This window comes from Aegilops tauschii, chromosome 5, assembly GCF_002575655.3.
Source record: "Aegilops tauschii subsp. strangulata cultivar AL8/78 chromosome 5, Aet v6.0, whole genome shotgun sequence".
NCBI classification, from domain to species: domain Eukaryota; kingdom Viridiplantae; phylum Streptophyta; class Magnoliopsida; order Poales; family Poaceae; genus Aegilops; species Aegilops tauschii.
In genome coordinates, this window is record NC_053039.3 from 575,466,232 (window position 1) to 575,482,843 (window position 16,612).

Consider the following 16,612-nt stretch of genomic DNA (forward strand, 5'->3'; position numbering starts at 1 on the left):
ACAAGTTCAAAAGAAGTACACGAATTTGACAAATTAGTTTGCGGAACAGAAAAAAGTTCATCGATTTTAAAAAAGTTCATGAATTGGACAAAAAAATCATGAATTTGGCAGAAGTTCACAAAATTGAAAAAGTTCGTTGATTTGAAAACATGTTCACGAATTTGATAAAACTAGTTCATTGATTTGATAAAAAGTTCATGAATATGACATAAAAAAAGTACACAAATATATGAAAAAAAGTTCATGAATTTAACAAATAATTTCACAAAATTCAAAAAACAGTTCACAAAATTGAAAATTTTCATCGATTTAATTATTTTTGTGAAATTGAAAAACTTTCATTCATTTGAAAAGATGTTCATGGATTTGAAAAAAGTTCAACAATTTAAGCAAATGAAAAGGAAAAGAAAAAAGAAGAAGAATAAAGAAAAATAAAAACGAGTAAAACCGAAGAAAAAAAGGCCAAGCAAAGCAAAACAAATAAGAAAACCAGACTGAGAAGATGCACAACAAGAAGAGAAAAACAAGTAACTAGGCACAGCAAGGGAGCTATCCTAGTTGGTTATAACAGGTGAAAGTAAACCAAGAGGTAGAGAGTTTGAATCCTACTTCATGCTCCTATTTTTTGTAGGTTAAAAAAAATGGGCCAGGCCCAGGACGGAGGGGGTGTTGCCGAAGCGGGCTCAATAGTCTTTCGAGCGTTTTCTCAACAACAACAAAAAGTCTTACAAGCATATCGCCATATACTCTACATCCATTTGTGCATCAATCTCCGCTTTCCTAACCATATCATCAATAATTAGTACTCCCTCCGTCCCAAAATAAATGTCTCAACTTTACACTAACTTTAATACAAAGTTGTACTAAGCTTGAGACATCTATTTTGGGCGGTGGTGGTCGACGGTTCAATCGGTGGTACATTCGGCTGGGGAAGAAGAAGGGATGGAGATTGAATAGGGCTGCTGACAGTTGGATCTGTAAAGGACGTGGCTACAAGTAAGTCCACTGAAAACGCAATTTGGGTCAGACGGTTCATTTGGGACGTCGGATCTGATTGCTTTTTTTTTTTGGCATAGATTTGGTTTTATGACTTTGCTATTTGTCGACGTGTTTTTGTGCGCGTGCGTTGATGTTGGCTATGTGCATTGCATCCTAACTATGCAGTTAATGTTGGCTATGTGCATCATAGCTATGCAAAGGTTAAGTGTGTACTCACTGTGTTTGTATCCTCTTGATGTTCCATTTCAAGTCAATTAAGGTGCATGCTGCATAGAATCTGCTGGTAGTCCAGTTATTTTCCAAAGGTTGGTGTGTAGGCTTTATTTGACATTCCAAAAACATTCGTTTCCTTGATAATTTAGCAATGCTTCAAAACCAATCTATGCAACGAACATTTTGAAAACATCACTATGGGGCATGCATAGATAGAAACTATGGGTCTGCAGATCATAGCATATATATATTATAGTCGCACGGACTACTATGTTTATAGTTCAAAGAACCACCGCAAAAACACTTTTAGTTACCTTCAGAAAACAACAGATTCACAGAGAAACTATAGTACAATGCACGTTTACACAACACGTTATCTCTCTTTTTCTGTAAAACTCTCGTCAGCCAGGACTCTGGGCAACTCTCAAGCTCAAAGGAACCGAACTGCGAACACTGAGGTTTTAATCTTCCCTTGTTTCTTTTTGTTTCCTCGGGGAAGCTATCTAGCAGAGGACGCCATCAAGACGCTCATGTCGAGCTGACCTCCGGAGCTAACCACAGTTTCACCTTTTTGTCGTCCCCGCAACTCGCCAGAATGAACGTAGGAGCACCACCTGAGAAAAATCAACAAACAATGTGATTTAACACCTTAAACACATAATATTTCCAGCATGAAACTAGATCAAATAATTTACAAGATGGTGACGAGGATGAGTGAGCACGACACATGAAGTCCATCAGCCATCATATATCAGTATTGTGGTGCGCCAAGGGCTGACAAACTAACTAGATCCAGTCCACAAATTCCATTGCATTTGCACTACTAACCTAAGCAGGTTCCTAAGAGCTCTAGTGCAAGATCTAGCAAACAACAGAGATGCAGATCACAAAAGAAATGGAGATAAAACGTTACCATTTGGAATTGTCCGTGGAGCCCACGCAATGCCAGAAATAGCACCTGAGTATATACAGAAAACACGTCAGCCCATACATTTTTCTTTTAGAGCAGGAGAACCTAAAGAGGATTCGCCCTGGAAAATATGAAAAATTACACACCTTCATGGGCCTTCTCGGCTGTATCCAAAACCACACCAGTTTCTGCACATAGCCATTGCAACGTCGATCCACTTGTTACAGCCAGAACTTTACCATCTGGGGAGATGCCCATGTGTTCATACAGGCAAGTAGAGCCTTTTGAATCATGCAGAGGGACTGGCAAAACTCTCAAGGTTTTGGGATCCTCATCAAGGTGATACCTTACTGCAGAAGTAACAGAAACCATTAACCCTTAAGAAAGACTTGTACATTGCAATATCTGACAAACAACAGGGTTACAGTTGACAAGTGCCATGACCTCAAAAGAGATTATATAATCATGCAAATGTGACAACTTTGGCCATGTCCACTACATATCAATAGCCTAAACTGATTGCTTAACTGATCGATTAACATTTTCTGTAATGAAGGGCTTATCAACCTTGGTGAAGAAAGGCAAAAAAAAGGTTTTCATGCATTATCCTCTTGATGCAGACCGAGCAATCCCAAAAAGGATATATATACAAAAGAAGCTGACATGACTTTATGGCAACTTCCGGTAAACAGGGTTAACATATTAAAAATCAACAAGCACAACTGTTGGTAAATATAGAACATACCATTGATATTCCATACCCGGATGGTACCATCTTTCGACGCAGTAATAATCTTCTCAGAATCCGGAGTGAAACACAAACTAGTGACAGCACTCTGAATTCAAAACCTGTCAGTCTCTGCTCACAGGAATAGTTTGAAACTTGCGTAATAAAATGTAAGCAGGGAGGAATTTGACCTTGTGACCCTTGAGCTGCATGACCCTGTGAACCTCCTTCACTGAACTATCCTTCGAATAAACAATCTCCCACACCTAAAGAAAATGTGAATACTATCGTAACTGGGAGACAGTTAATGGGCAAAATAGTGAGTTTTATTACAAAGAACACTCTACCAACCTTGACATCAGCAGTGAAAGCTGCAGCAGCAATGAAGCGGCCATTTGGGGATATGTCAGCCATGTTGTTTTTCAACTGATTAGTGTCAACTGTTCCCAACTCTTTGCCACTCTTTCCATGCCATATTTTGATATCAGTTGCTGCAAACAGTTTTCAAAAACAAATGTTAATACAAAATAGAACTTGTAACCTGGAATTAAGTACATAATGTCACATGATTATATCTAATAAATTTGTTATATGTCTGCATATTCCCAGTGCACATGTGTTGCATCAAAAATTTGAATGTTGCTTCGCAAATAATAGACGCAGAACTTCAGGCTCATGGATCAAGAAAGGAAAGCAGAGGTGATTTTTTTTAAATTACTACCCCTAAACAGTCGCATGCCATAACTGCCCAATTCCTCAATCGAAGCATGGTGGGCCTCCACGTTTCCCACGCTACCCGATAGCAAAAAGAGTAAGTGCGACTTTAATTTGCCGGCTAACAGATTGGGAAGAGAGACACCGTCGAGTGCTAAACAGAGAACCTCAACCCATAACACTATGTGCACGCAGAAAGCACAACACCAGTTGGACTATCAATTCATTATAATGGTATTGCAAGCGAGTAATAACATATTAGGTCTTTTCAAAGAACATATTTACAAAATGACCAAAAATTGATGCCCAATTAATTCTGTAGAGCGGTTGGACAGGTTGATCCGGACAACTGAACGGTGAGGCAGATGGTTGACCAGTTCCCTGACTGATCCAGTTTTATAAACTGGTGTTTATTCTACCACTCAAAACATCATACCTGCCCCAAGATAAAAAAAACTCCTTGCAACCTTGCTACCCTCAATCCCACTATATCCATGCACCTGAGAGATCCAGGCTAATTAGAGACCAGTCAGGTCACCATGCACCCGTTAATCAGCACTTAATTGTGAAGAGTGTATATTACTCCCAAGAGCAATGGCAGACTTATGGGGGGAGGCCTATGGACTTTTGTTTACCCTCCTCCCGTAAGTCTAGCATTTTTGTTTTTCGCAAAAAAACATGTCTAGTATATTTGTACTCCCATATATATAAGTGAAACATGGTGCAGCATTACTCATTAAAGCTTACTAGTCTAGAAAATATCATTAAAGCTACTAGTTTAGTAAACATTCTACACTGTACAGTACTGCTTCCAGCATACGTGAAAAAAGCTCTAGCTCCATATACGGCATTACAATTCATGGTGAATAATGAATGGTGAAACAAAAATTAAGATCTAAATTAACACAGTAATTATGCATGTTCGCAGGTCATTGCATCTTGATTTAAAGGCTACTGCAGTAAGCAATCCTGATTCGAGAGTAACTACTTGAAATGGAAACAATCCTAAGAAAGTACACAGCCCATACCTTCAGAGCAAGAAATCACTATTGTGCTCCCATCACCAGTCCCATGAGTTGCACGAGCTGCCGCAAGGTTCAGCACCGATTCCTTGCCGTGAATCTTCTTGTGGTCCCACTTGATCTCAGGAGGAGAAAGCTTGCCCTGCTGTTTGTTTCCACCAGTTGGAGGAGCACCAACATCCGCATACATGTAGAGCGACGAGCCTAACAGCGCCTGTGCTGCCACAACAACGGATGATGACCCTTCTGAGTAAGCAATGGCAGTGGGATGTGCCCCAGCAGGCAAGTTTATCTTCAGAATCCTGCAAAACTCTCTTGGTGTTAGAATATGTTGTAACAAGGACTAACTCGCATAGAATGAAATGACTTACTTAAAGCTCTTGCTTGAGGCATCATCGATCCTGAACACTCTCACAACCCCATCCGCGCATACTGCCACAAGAAGATGCAGCAAACATATAAATATTGAAATTCGAGGAAGCGGACATGATTGGTCGATAAGTGCAACGTTTTTCCAAACTGGATGAATCATTCCAAGGCAGGACCCTTTAATTATCACTAAGCAAGCCGTATGAGCCCGACAAATAACTGGTCCGTGCGAGAAAAAAATAAGAAACTTATGGCACAAAACAAATAACTATCTTCACAGCTCCATCCGCGCCACGAGAAGCAGCAAATATATAAATATCAAACAAATTCAGGGAAGCAGCCGTGATTGGTCAAACAAGTGCAACGTTTTGCAAACCGGATGAGGGGTGCCAAGGTGGAGACCCTTTAATTTATCACTAAGGTGTGCCGTATCGGCCAGACAAATAAATGAGGCACGCACCGTTTCGGCCGACAAATAAATGGCCTCATACAAGGGAAAATTAAAGGTTTTGCGCGCGAAGCAAGATTGATTCTGATCAAATGGGAGGCTGGGGGTAGGCTCACCGGTGGCTAGGTTGCAGGCGTCGCTGGAGAAGTCGAGCGCGGTGACACAGTCGGTGTGGCCCCTCAGGGTGTTGACGTCGAGGTGGTGGTGCTTCTTCCCCGCCTCCTGAAAGAAAACACACAATACAATACAGCTGAGACCACATCCACTGCACATTCCAATATGTCTATGAAACTATGCCTGTCTACATTTCAACACAGTTGGTAGTACCAATGAATGAACTAGGAAGATTATATGCTCTACTACGATACACCCCGAATCGAATTGAAACACAGTTGCTTGCGCTGTCTGATCAGAGTCGAATCGAATCGAGGACACCACTGACTGATCCCTGTCTCTGTGAGAGCAAGATCGGTACTAGCTAGTACTATGTGTGTTGAATCATGGATCCCAATCATCCCATCCCAGTGTGCAGTATGCGTGCGAGCGAGATGGGGGGGGTGTAGATGCGATGAGATGGGGGACCTTGTCGGCGGCGGAGGCGTGGTGGTGGTGGACGCGGGCGTGCCCTCCGCCCTTCTTGTTCTGGCCGGCGGGGCGGACCTGCTTGGGCAGGTCCGGGGCGGCGGCGGCGGCGGAGGGGGGCAGGTGCGCGATGTCGGCGCGCTTGCGGCGCAGGTACCCGGCGAGGAAGACAAGCGCGACGGCCCCGCCGAGCAGCGCCGATAGGAGCGGCACGGAGAGCCCGGACGCGACCTGCACCGCCGCCATCTTCTCGCCGGAGAGTGGAGAGGGGTGGGGTTGGGTGTGTGGAAGAACTGGAACTGGATCGGCTTTCCTTCCGTGCTCAGGAAGAAGAGAGCGTGGCGTGGGCGCGTCGGCCGAGCCGGGCCGTTCTGGGCTGGATGGACCGAGCAGCCCGAGCCTCCTCCTCGTCCCGGAATGAAAAAAAAGTGGCCCAACCCGCATCTCTCTCTACAAATGCATGGAGACATGACCGATCAAGGAACCCTAACCCGGCAAAGCTCTTTTTATCCATTGCGGTATGTACCTCGTTCGTCCACTTTGCGATTCGTGCGCTTTGCTGGCCCACATCTCATGTATATTACTGTATTGCCAAAGAACATGGCGTATTCAACATTGCGTCACATCAGATGGCAGACCCATGTCAATGATAAAGGGCATGCCTGATCCATTTTCTATTTTCGTTCACGTAAAGGTGCATCCGCATGCGAGATTAAATCTTGCCTTTTATTTTTCTCTTTGGCAATTTCATTCATTCATATCTTTAAAACTATGATATCACTTTAGAAACATTTTATATATTTGAACTCCTGGCGCCAAGACCTTTAGAACAAGATCAATCTTGAATACATTTAAACATGATTAAATTTCAACGTTTCAAATGAGTGAAATCGGTTTTCTGAAATAAGTGAACTAGGTTCTTTCAATTAAGTGAAAACAATTTTTTTGAAATGGGAAAAAAATTGTTTTTCATGCATATGAAACATATTTCAGTGCAAAATATGTGAAACTTTTTAGTTAAAAAATGTGAAGCTGATTATTTTCAATCAGTTTGAAAAATAAGTGAAATCTATCTTTGAAACAAGTGAAATTGTTTTTTAAATTGAGTGACTGTAATGTGTTTTTCTAAAACTAGTGAAATGAGTGAAATCTATCTTTTGTAAGTAGTGTAATCAGTTTTTTGAAACAAGTGGAATATAGTATTTTAATTGAGTGAGTGTAATGCGTTATCTGAAATGTCAGAAATAAGATACTTGAAAAAAGTGAAATATATCAATTGTTTTGTGAAACTGTCTATTTCAATGTTTGAAACTAATTTTTGTGATAAGTGAAATAAAGTTTCGAGATATTTCATAAATATGAAGTCATATTAGGTTTTGAATTTTTTTTTGTAACGAGTGAATCAATTTTCCAAATCAGTGAAATGTGTTTTTTCAAACTAGTGAAATACTGATTTTGGAATAAGTGGAATTATATTCATTCAAATGAGTGAAACAGTAAAAGTAGTTTTTGAGATATATTTTGTATTGAGTGAGAATAGTTCTCCAAGTCAGCGAAATGCTTTTCTTCAAATTAGCGAAATACAGATTTTGGAATGACTGAAATTACATTCTTTACTACGAGTTTTAGCTGTAGTAGACTAGTAGTATTCCATGATGGCAAAAAAAGGAATTACATTTCTAAGATACTTCAATAGAGTAATTCCAGTTGCAATAATAAAATATTACCAGGTGCACAAATAGAGATATTCATTTATGAAACCCGAGCAAGTATTTAACATCACCCAGCCAATGCGCTTCTCCTTCTGTCAGAATAAATAAAAAGAATATCTATATCAATGAAAAATACTGGGGTTCTTATTTTTTCAAATATTTATCTCATTGAAAATTGTTGAGTGCTCACTCGATGAGGGATCTCTCATTGAATATCTGCTTTTGATCATTATTTTCTACAATTTAGGACCATTATTCAAACTCGTGAATATTTTTTCAAATTCCTGAACATATTATGAGTTTGCTTACATTTTTGTAAATTCGCAATCATTTTCAAGTTCATGAACTTTTTCGAGTTTGGGATAATTTTTCTAACTCGTGAACATTTTTTCTAATTTGAAAATATATTTCTAGTTCACGGATTTTTTGACATTTACGAGTTCATGAATATGAAAAAAAGCAAATTAATAAAATGTTTGCAATTTTTAAAATTATTCAAAAAAGAGAAATGTTTGGGGATTTAAAAAAATTCTTGTATTCAAAAAAGTGTTAACGAATATGATGAAATATTGGAGAATTAAAAAAAGTATCATGAATTAGATAAAATATTCATGGACTTTACAAAATGTTTGTGAATTTAGAAAAAAATTGTAAAAAATGTTAGAGAAATGAAAACGTGTTCGTGAATATGAAACAATACTACGACATTAAAACAATATTAACCTGAAAAAGCTTCATGAATTTTCAAAAAATAGTTCAAGAATTCAAAAAATCTTCATGAATTTGGAACTGTTCGTCGGTTTGATTTTTCTCGCACATTTATGAGTTCCTGAACGTATATATTTTCTAGTTCACGGATTTTCAAGTTCATGAATTCCTGAACATATTCATGGTCATTCCTTGTATTTGCATGAACATTTTGCAATTCGCTATTTTCCAACACTTTTGAATTCAATTTTTTAAACATTGGAAACAATTTTCATGTTTGTGAGCATTTTTTAATTCATGCATGTTTTTTAATTTATAAATATTTTTTAATAATTTATGAACATTGTTTTGACACTAATTGCATCATGCTACCATTCGGCGCGAGCTTAATAAAGGAAGTCACACACTTGTTCTCCTAAAATTGTTTTGTGGTTAAGATGCGCCACCTGATGAGACTGACCCGTTGTGCCAAGACTGCAATGAACCTGTTTAAGTAATAGAAGTGTTATATTCACAAAAAAATATGACGTGCTCGTATGCTTTTTGTTTCTCCTTCATTCATTACCTGATTGCTACCAAACATATTAGTTAGGTCGGCTTAATTATATTAATTATACTGTGTTGGTAGTACCCCGCGCGCTAAATAGGATTCCCCATCAACTAGGAGGAATCTGTCGTTTTTATTTTGTTTTTTAAATAAATGAATCTATGAAAAAAAAGGAAAACTTGCAGGTTATGGCAAGTGGCGCACATGCATCACACCACTTATCGCAACACAGAAAGGAAAAAGTGATCTTTGGAAAAAGTACTCATCAATCAGTTTTTTAAAGTGATTTCGCCCTTTTGTTACTTTTTTTTAGGGGCGCCCGTTCGTTTCTTGTTCATCAGGAAGAAGAAAGAGTGCGGGCGTCCTACGGGCCGTGCTAGGCTGTGCTGGGCCGCATTGCTTTCGGGGCCGAGCAGCCATCCCGCTTCTCTCTCTACAAACTAGTCCCAGACACCACTAAAAAAAAAACTAGTCCCAGACGAAAAACATTCCCCACCCACCCACTCGGTAGGGTTGGTCGTTCCCTTCCCCTCCGCCACCTGCCCCAACACCAGCGACCGGCCGGCGAATCGGAGACGGAGCGCAGGCACGCCGCCTCCACTTGCCACCGCCCTCTCCCCGTCACCAGATCGCATCCATCCAACGCCTCCACGCCAAGGTAAGGTACCCTCCCCTCCCCTCCCTCATGCGCCTCTCTCCCTCCCTATGCTCCTCTCCATGTGTGTGCTGTGCCTGTGCGTGCTATGGCCGTGCGTGTGTGATCCGTCACCTGTTTGGCTGCTCGATTTGGTACTAGCAAACTGCTGGAATTTTATCTATTTATGGGCCTAGCCCAATAATAATTTCAGAAATTCCTAATAAATCCTAGAGGCCCACTTAGCCCATTCGTGCAAGGCAAGGGACACTACTAAAGTTTAGTCCCGCATTGCTAGTTTAGAGGGAGTTGGACCTCTTTATAAGGGAGGTTCTTTCCCCACTTGTATGAGCATGAGAACAAGAGGGACATCCACGCGCGCTCCTCCTCCGCCGCTCGCCTCGCCACGCCACGCCACGCCACGCCTCGCCTCGCCTCGTCACGACGCGGGTTGCGGGAATGAGCCAATGTCTAAATTTTTGACCTCCGGCCGCAGCCTGTTCGCGTCCTTCTGAGTCCTGTACGGGAGAAGGGTGATAAGGTTTTTGGGGAGCGCTCTGCGCGACTACTGGCTTCTTCATCACGGACTCCGACGACTACTTCCCCGACGTCGACTACCTCAGCAACGACATGGCTGGAGAGGATGTCGACCCCAAGTCTAGTGCTTCTGCTGCTGCTGTCCCGTACGTGTTCTTGCTCTTTCTGTTAGATGTCATGACATAGTTCTTTGCTCTAGTTTCTGCCCTACATATGATAGGTTCTACTTCATATAAGCAACTTCATCTAGTGTCTGTTCTAGATGTGTTTAGTTCAAGTTCATATATGCAGATGCTATTTACTTTCTCTCTGTCTGATTGCATGACTTGCTTTATCGCGGCTATATTAGTCATGCTTTATCTAGTATTTCTGTTAATAAAATCATTTGGTAAATTGCTCATATTTCCAACAATCCAAAAACCTTATTATAGGCAATTTACACCAAGTGGTTTTGCTGCTTCCATGAGACCTCCTATGTTTGAGGGTATCCACTATAAGAGGTGGCGCGTGAGAGCAGTCTTATGGTTTCAAACCATGAGTTGCTAGGACGTCACTCTTGGCAAACCTGAAGGAGAGCTTGATGCTCAACAGGCACAAGCTTTTCAGAAAATGGATACTCTGTTTAAGGCTGCTCTCTTGAGTGTTCTTGGTGAGAACATAGTTGATGCTTATGCGTCAATTGTTAATGGAAAAGATATGTGGGATGCACTCGAGGCCAAGTTTGGGGTCTCGGATGCTTGCACTGAGCTGTACATCATGTAACAATTCTATGATTACAGGATGACTGAAGCGCGCTCCGTGGTTGAGCAAGCTCATGAGATACAGTCATTTGCTAGAGAACTTGAGCACTTCAGTTGTATGCTACCGGACAAGTTTGTTGCCGGAGGTATCATCAATAAGCTTCCTCCTTCATGGAGGAACTTTGCTACCTTACTGAAGCATAAGAGGCAGGAGTTTTCCATTCCGGATCTCATTGGCACTCTTGATGTGGAAGAAAAGGCGAGAGCAAAGGACACACATGCTCGAGGTATTGAGGGAGGATCTAGTGCCAATCTGGTACAGAAGAAGAACTTCCAGCCCCACAAGTTCAAGAACAAGGGCAAGTTTGATGGTAAAGCAAAGTTTGATGGGAAGAACAAGGCTGTGCAACACACGAACTTCAAGAAGAAGAATGACAAGAAGAAAGGTGCTTGTCATGTGTGTGGGGATCCTGATCATTGGGCTCCTAGTTGCCCTAATCGCTATGACAAGCGTCATCCTGGGAAAGGCGGCAAGACCGCTAATGTTGTCATTGGAGACACTGACATAAAGGATGCTGGGTATGGTATATTTCCCACTATTCTTTCAGTATGTCATTTTCCTGATTGGTTGATTGACACGGGTGATAATGTGCATGTATGCGGTGATATTTCCATGTTTTCATCTTATCAGACCGCAGGGACTTCAACCGTGCTGATGGGCAACAGTTCAACTGCTTCTGTTCGTGGTGTTGGCACGGTCGATCTGAAGTTTACTTCGGGGAAGATCGTGCGGCTGAAGAACGTGCATTATGTCCCCTCCGTCAATAAAAATCTTGTTAGCGGATCTCTTCTGTGTAGAGATGGCTACAAGCTTGTCTTTGAGTCGAATAAATTTGTAATATCCAAGTATGGAACCTTTGTTGGTAAAGGTTATGAGTTAGGAGGCCTATTTCGTTTATCCTTATCAGACGTTTGCAATAAAGTTGTTAATCATATTTGCAACAATAGTGAATCAAATGTGTGGCATTCACGTCTTTGTCATGTTAACTTTGGTTGCATGTCGCGACTAGCGAAGTTGAACTTAATCCCTAGTTTCACCACTGTCAAGGGACCTAAGTGTCAAGTGTGTGTGCAAGCTAAGCAACCTCGTAAGTCTCACACGACTGCGGAAACGAGAAATCTTGCACCACTAGAGCTCATGCATTCAGATCTATGTGAAATGAATGGTGTTTTGACAAAAGGTGGAAAGAAATATTTCATGACGTTAATTGATGACTCCACTAGATACTGCCGTGTGTATCTTCTGAAATCTAAGGATGAGGCTTTGAACTTTTTCAAGATCTATAAAGCTGAAGTGGAAAACCAACTTGATCGAAAAATCAAGAGGCTTAGGTCCGACCGTGGTGCAGAGTATTTTTCCAATGAATTTGATGCTTTTTGTGCGGAACATGGTATAATCCATGAGAGGACGCCTCCCTACTCACCTCAGTCAAATGGGGTGGCCGAAAGAAAGAACCGTACTCTAACTGATTTGGTTAACGCCATGTTAGACACATCGGGTCTCTCTAAGGCATGGTGGGGGGAGGCGATATTGACATCATGTCATGTCCTAAACCGAGTCCCCACAAAGAACAAAGAGATAACTCCATTCGAGGAATGGGCGAAGAAAAGGTTAAAACTCTCTTATCTGCGAACATGGGGTTGTTTGGCGAAAGTCAATGTTCCAATTCCAAAGAAGCGGAAGCTTGGACTAAAGACTGTGGATTGTGTTTTCCTGGGATATGCTTTTCATAGCATTGGCTATAGATTCTTGGTTGTAAAATCGGAGGTACCTGACATGCATGTCGGTACGATCATGAAGTCGAATGATGCGACTTTCTTTGAAGATATCTTTCCCATGAAGGATATGTCTACCTCGTCTAATCAGGAGATACCTAGTTCATCGAATCAGGAACTAGTTACAATTACCGAACCTGCCATTTCGATGGAACACTTTGAAAATTCTGTGGAGGAGAACAATGAAGTTCCTACTAGGAGCAAGAGACAGAGGATTGAAAAGTCTTTTGGTGATGATTTTCTTGTGTATCTCATAGATGACACTCCCAGTTCTATTTCAGAGGCCTATGCATCTGAAGATGCTGACTACTGGAAGGAAGCGGTCCGTAGCGAGATGGATTCCATCTTGGCGAATGAAACTTGGGAGATAACTGATCGTCCTTATGGGTGCAAACCTATAGGATGCAAATGGGTATTCAAGAAGAAGCTTAGGCCTGATGGTACTATTGAAAAGTACAAGGCTCGGCTCGTGGCTAAGGGTTATACCCAAAAGGAAGGTGAAGACTTCTTTGATACTTACTCACCTGTGGCTTGACTGACCACTATTCGATTTCTACTTTCACTAGCTGCCTCGCATGGTCTTCTCGTTCATCAAATGGATGTTAAGACTGCTTTCCTAAATGGAGAGTTGGACGAGGAAATTTATATGGAACGACCAGATGGGTTTGTACTAGATGGTCAGGAAGGAAAAGTGTGCAAGTTGCTGAAGTCTTTGTATGGACTCAAGCAAGCACCCAAACAGTGGCATGAGAAGTTTGAAAGAACTTTAACCGCTGCAGGCTTCGTTGTAAACGAAGCTGATAAATGTGTGTACTATCGCCATGGTGGGGGCGAAGGAGTTATTCTTTGCTTGTATGTTGATGACATACTGATTTTCGGAACAAATCTGAATGTTATTAAGGAGGTCAAGGATTTCCTATCTCGTTGTTTTGAGATGAAGGATTTAGGAGTGGCTGATGTCATTTTGAACATCAAGTTGTTGAGAGACGATGATGGTGGGATTACATTGCTTCAATCTCACTATGTGGAAAAGATCTTGAGTCGCTTTGGCTATAGTGACTGCAAGCCCTCTCCAACACCATATGATGCGAGTGTGTTACTTCGAAAAAATCGAAGAATTGCTAGAGATTAATTGAAATATTCTCAGATTATTGGCTCGCTTATGTACTTAGCCAGTGCTACAAGACCTGACATCTCTTTTGCTGTTAGCAAACTGAGTCGGTTTGTCTCAAAACCAGGAGATGTGCATTGGAAAGCTCTAGAGAGAGTTTTGCATTATTTGAAAGGCACCGCGAATTATGGAATTCACTACACTGGGAACCCAAAGGTGCTTGAAGGGTATAGTGACTCAAACTGGATCTCAGATGCTGATGAGATAAAGGCCACGAGCGGTTATGTATTCACTCATGGAGGTGGCGCTGTTTCTTGGAAGTCTTGCAAGCAGACCATCTTAACGAGGTCAACAATGGAAGCAGAACTCACATCACTAGATACAGCTACGGTCGAAGCAGATTGGCTTCGCCGGCTCTTGAATGACTTGCCGGTTGTTGAGAAACCTGTACCGGGTATCCTTATGAACTGCGACAATCAAACTGTGATCACGAAAGTGAGCAGCTCAAAGGATAACATGAAGTCATCAAGACATGTTCAGAGAAGGTTAAAGTCCGTCAGGAAAATGAGAAACTCCCGAGTTATTGCATTGGATTATATCCAAACGTCTAAAAATCTGGCAGATCCTTTTACTAAGGGTCTATCACGTAATGTGATAGATAATGCATCGAGGGAGATGGGTATGAGACCCACAATATGAGTTGTTCACAGTGGTAACCTATTCTTTGTGATCGGAGATCCCGTGAATTAGATGTGGAAGACAAGCTGTTGATCAACTGAGAGGAGAGTATCCTTACTATTAACAATACCACTCCATGAAGATGCAATACTCTCCTAAACTGCATGGCAGGTTGATGTATATCTTAATGTGTTCTAAGTGGCTCATTTAAGCAGAGATGTTATCCTGCAGAACATCTTTTGAAGAACACACCTATATGAGTCTGATTATCAAACGTCGCAATCTATAAGAGTAGGGTTCTCTCTAGTAAACTCATGAAAGGTCACGGAGTATGACGCATAAGCTCCACCCGCGGGGAAGACCCACGGTAGCCACGTATCGGTCAAGGCTTTATGTGAAGCTAGATTCGCAGAAAACTTGCAGTTCAAGGCCCAGTCCACTGTTCAAGTTGCTTACTAGTGTAGCATAGAGTTCTTGGTGGAAGTTCAACTTAACAGTCTCCACTGCAGTACCGATATATAAAACAGTGTTTTGGAACCAAAGGCAATTTTTGTGTGCCTCTGGGATCTGGTGGGGGATTGCTGGAATTTTATCTATTTATGGGCCTAACCCAATAACAATTTCAGATATTCCTAATAAATCCTAGAGGCCCACTTAGCCCATTCGTGCAAGGCAAGGGACACTACTAAAGTTTAGTCCCACATTGCTAGTTTAGAGGGAGTTGGACCTCTTTATAAGGGAGGTTCTTTCCCCACTTGTATGAGCATGAGAACAAGAGGGACATCCACGCGCGCTCCTCCTCCGCCGCCCGCCTCGCCAACAGCGCACCTCTTCGGCCGCTGCCTGTTCATTTCGTCTCCCTCCGTTGCTTCACCTCCCGCCGCAGCCTGTTCGCGTCCTTCTCCTGTGCCTATATAAGAGAGGTCGCTCCTCTCAGAGAACTGCGCTGCTGCTACGTTCTTCTCCATCCCGGCTTGCAGCGTGCACTGCAGGTCGGGACAGTGGGCCTCCGGAACCGCACCTTTTGAGTCCTGTACGGGAGAAGGGTGATAAGGTTTTTGGGGAGCGCTCTGCGCGACTACTGGCTTCTTCATCACGGACTCCGACGACTACTTCCCCGACGACGACTTCTTTCCCGACGTCGACTACCTCAGCAACGACATGGCTGGAGAGGATGTCGACCCCAAGTCCAGTGCTTCTGCTGCTGCTGTCCCGTACGTGTTCTTGCTCTTTCTGTTAGATGTCATGACACAGTTCTTTGCTCTAGTTTCTGCCCTACATATGATAGGTTCTACTTCATATATGCAGCTTCATCTAGTGTCTGTTCTAAATGTGTTTAGTTCAAGTTCATATATGCAGATGCTATTTACTTTCTCTCCGTCAGATTGCATGACTTGCTTTATCGCGGCTATATTAGTCATGCTTTATCTAGTATTTCTGTTAATAAAATCATTTGGTAAATTGCTCATATTTCCAACACAAACTACTACTGCGTGCTCTCTTTGTATAAACTAAAAATTTGACTGTTTGATTTGGTACTAGCCAACTGCTCTTGTGTATTCTGCCCTGCTTATATAAAACTGCAAATTTGGCTGCTCGATTGGGTAAAGACATGAACTGCTAATGCTATTTTCATCTACTACTAGTAGTGACTAGTGAGTGACACTGCTCTCTGGGATCTGTTTATATATATAGATGTGCAGTTTCCAGCTCCTTCCAGCCGGAGCCCTTGCAAACAAACACACCCTAACCCAGCGACCAAGAAGCCCAGGCCAGCGACGATCCATGGCCGCGGTTCGAAACACAGCGAGGAGGCTCGGAGGCTCCCTGCTCCAGCGAACGGCCACCTCACCGGCAGCGGCGGCGCCAAGGCGGCTCACGCACACCTCGGCCTCGGCCTCGGAGCAAGCTCGTTGCGAGGAGGTGCTGCGTAAGGTCCAGCAGAAGACGGACGAGCTGTACGACGTGCTGTGCGAGGCGGAGCGGAGCGGGACTTCTCGACCAGCAGCTGGCGCAACATGCGCATGCTCCAACACCTCTCCATGCGAGTCACCCCAAGGCCGTGGACTGGAGGTGGCGCATCCGGCGCTTCAACAGAAGGTTTCACAACGTGGCAGAGCTCGCC

The 16,612-nt window shown here is 42.5% G+C and overlaps 1 protein-coding gene across 1 annotated transcript; it reads right to left on the reverse strand.

Moving 5' to 3' along the window:
• Window positions 1-1,423: 1,423 nt before the first annotated feature.
• On the reverse strand, window positions 1,424-6,344 carry LOC109747418 (uncharacterized). Its single transcript, XM_020306479.4, has 10 exons — window positions 5,985-6,344; window positions 5,519-5,624; window positions 4,957-5,017; window positions 4,592-4,887; window positions 3,201-3,340; window positions 3,041-3,115; window positions 2,868-2,958; window positions 2,269-2,472; window positions 2,126-2,170; window positions 1,424-1,826 (listed from the first exon to the last, which is right to left on the reverse strand). Exons 1-10 carry the CDS (start codon window positions 6,228-6,230, stop codon window positions 1,741-1,743), a joined length of 1,350 nt encoding a protein of 449 aa, XP_020162068.3. The 5' UTR covers window positions 6,231-6,344; the 3' UTR covers window positions 1,424-1,740.
• Between the last annotated feature and the right edge of the window lie 10,268 nt (window positions 6,345-16,612).

Bases quoted from the DNA above. Each gene is read 5' to 3' on its own strand.
- LOC109747418 (XM_020306479.4), bottom strand. From the start codon at position 6,230: ATGGCGGCGGTGCAGGTCGCGTCCGGGCTCTCCGTGCCGCTCCTATCG. The intron at 2,959-3,040 runs GTCAAATTCCTC...TTTTGAATTCAG, and splicing joins TGCAGCTCAAGGGTCACAAG to AGTGCTGTCACTAGTTTGTG. The intron at 2,171-2,268 runs GTGTGTAATTTT...GTATATACTCAG, and splicing joins AGCCGAGAAGGCCCATGAAG to GTGCTATTTCTGGCATTGCG.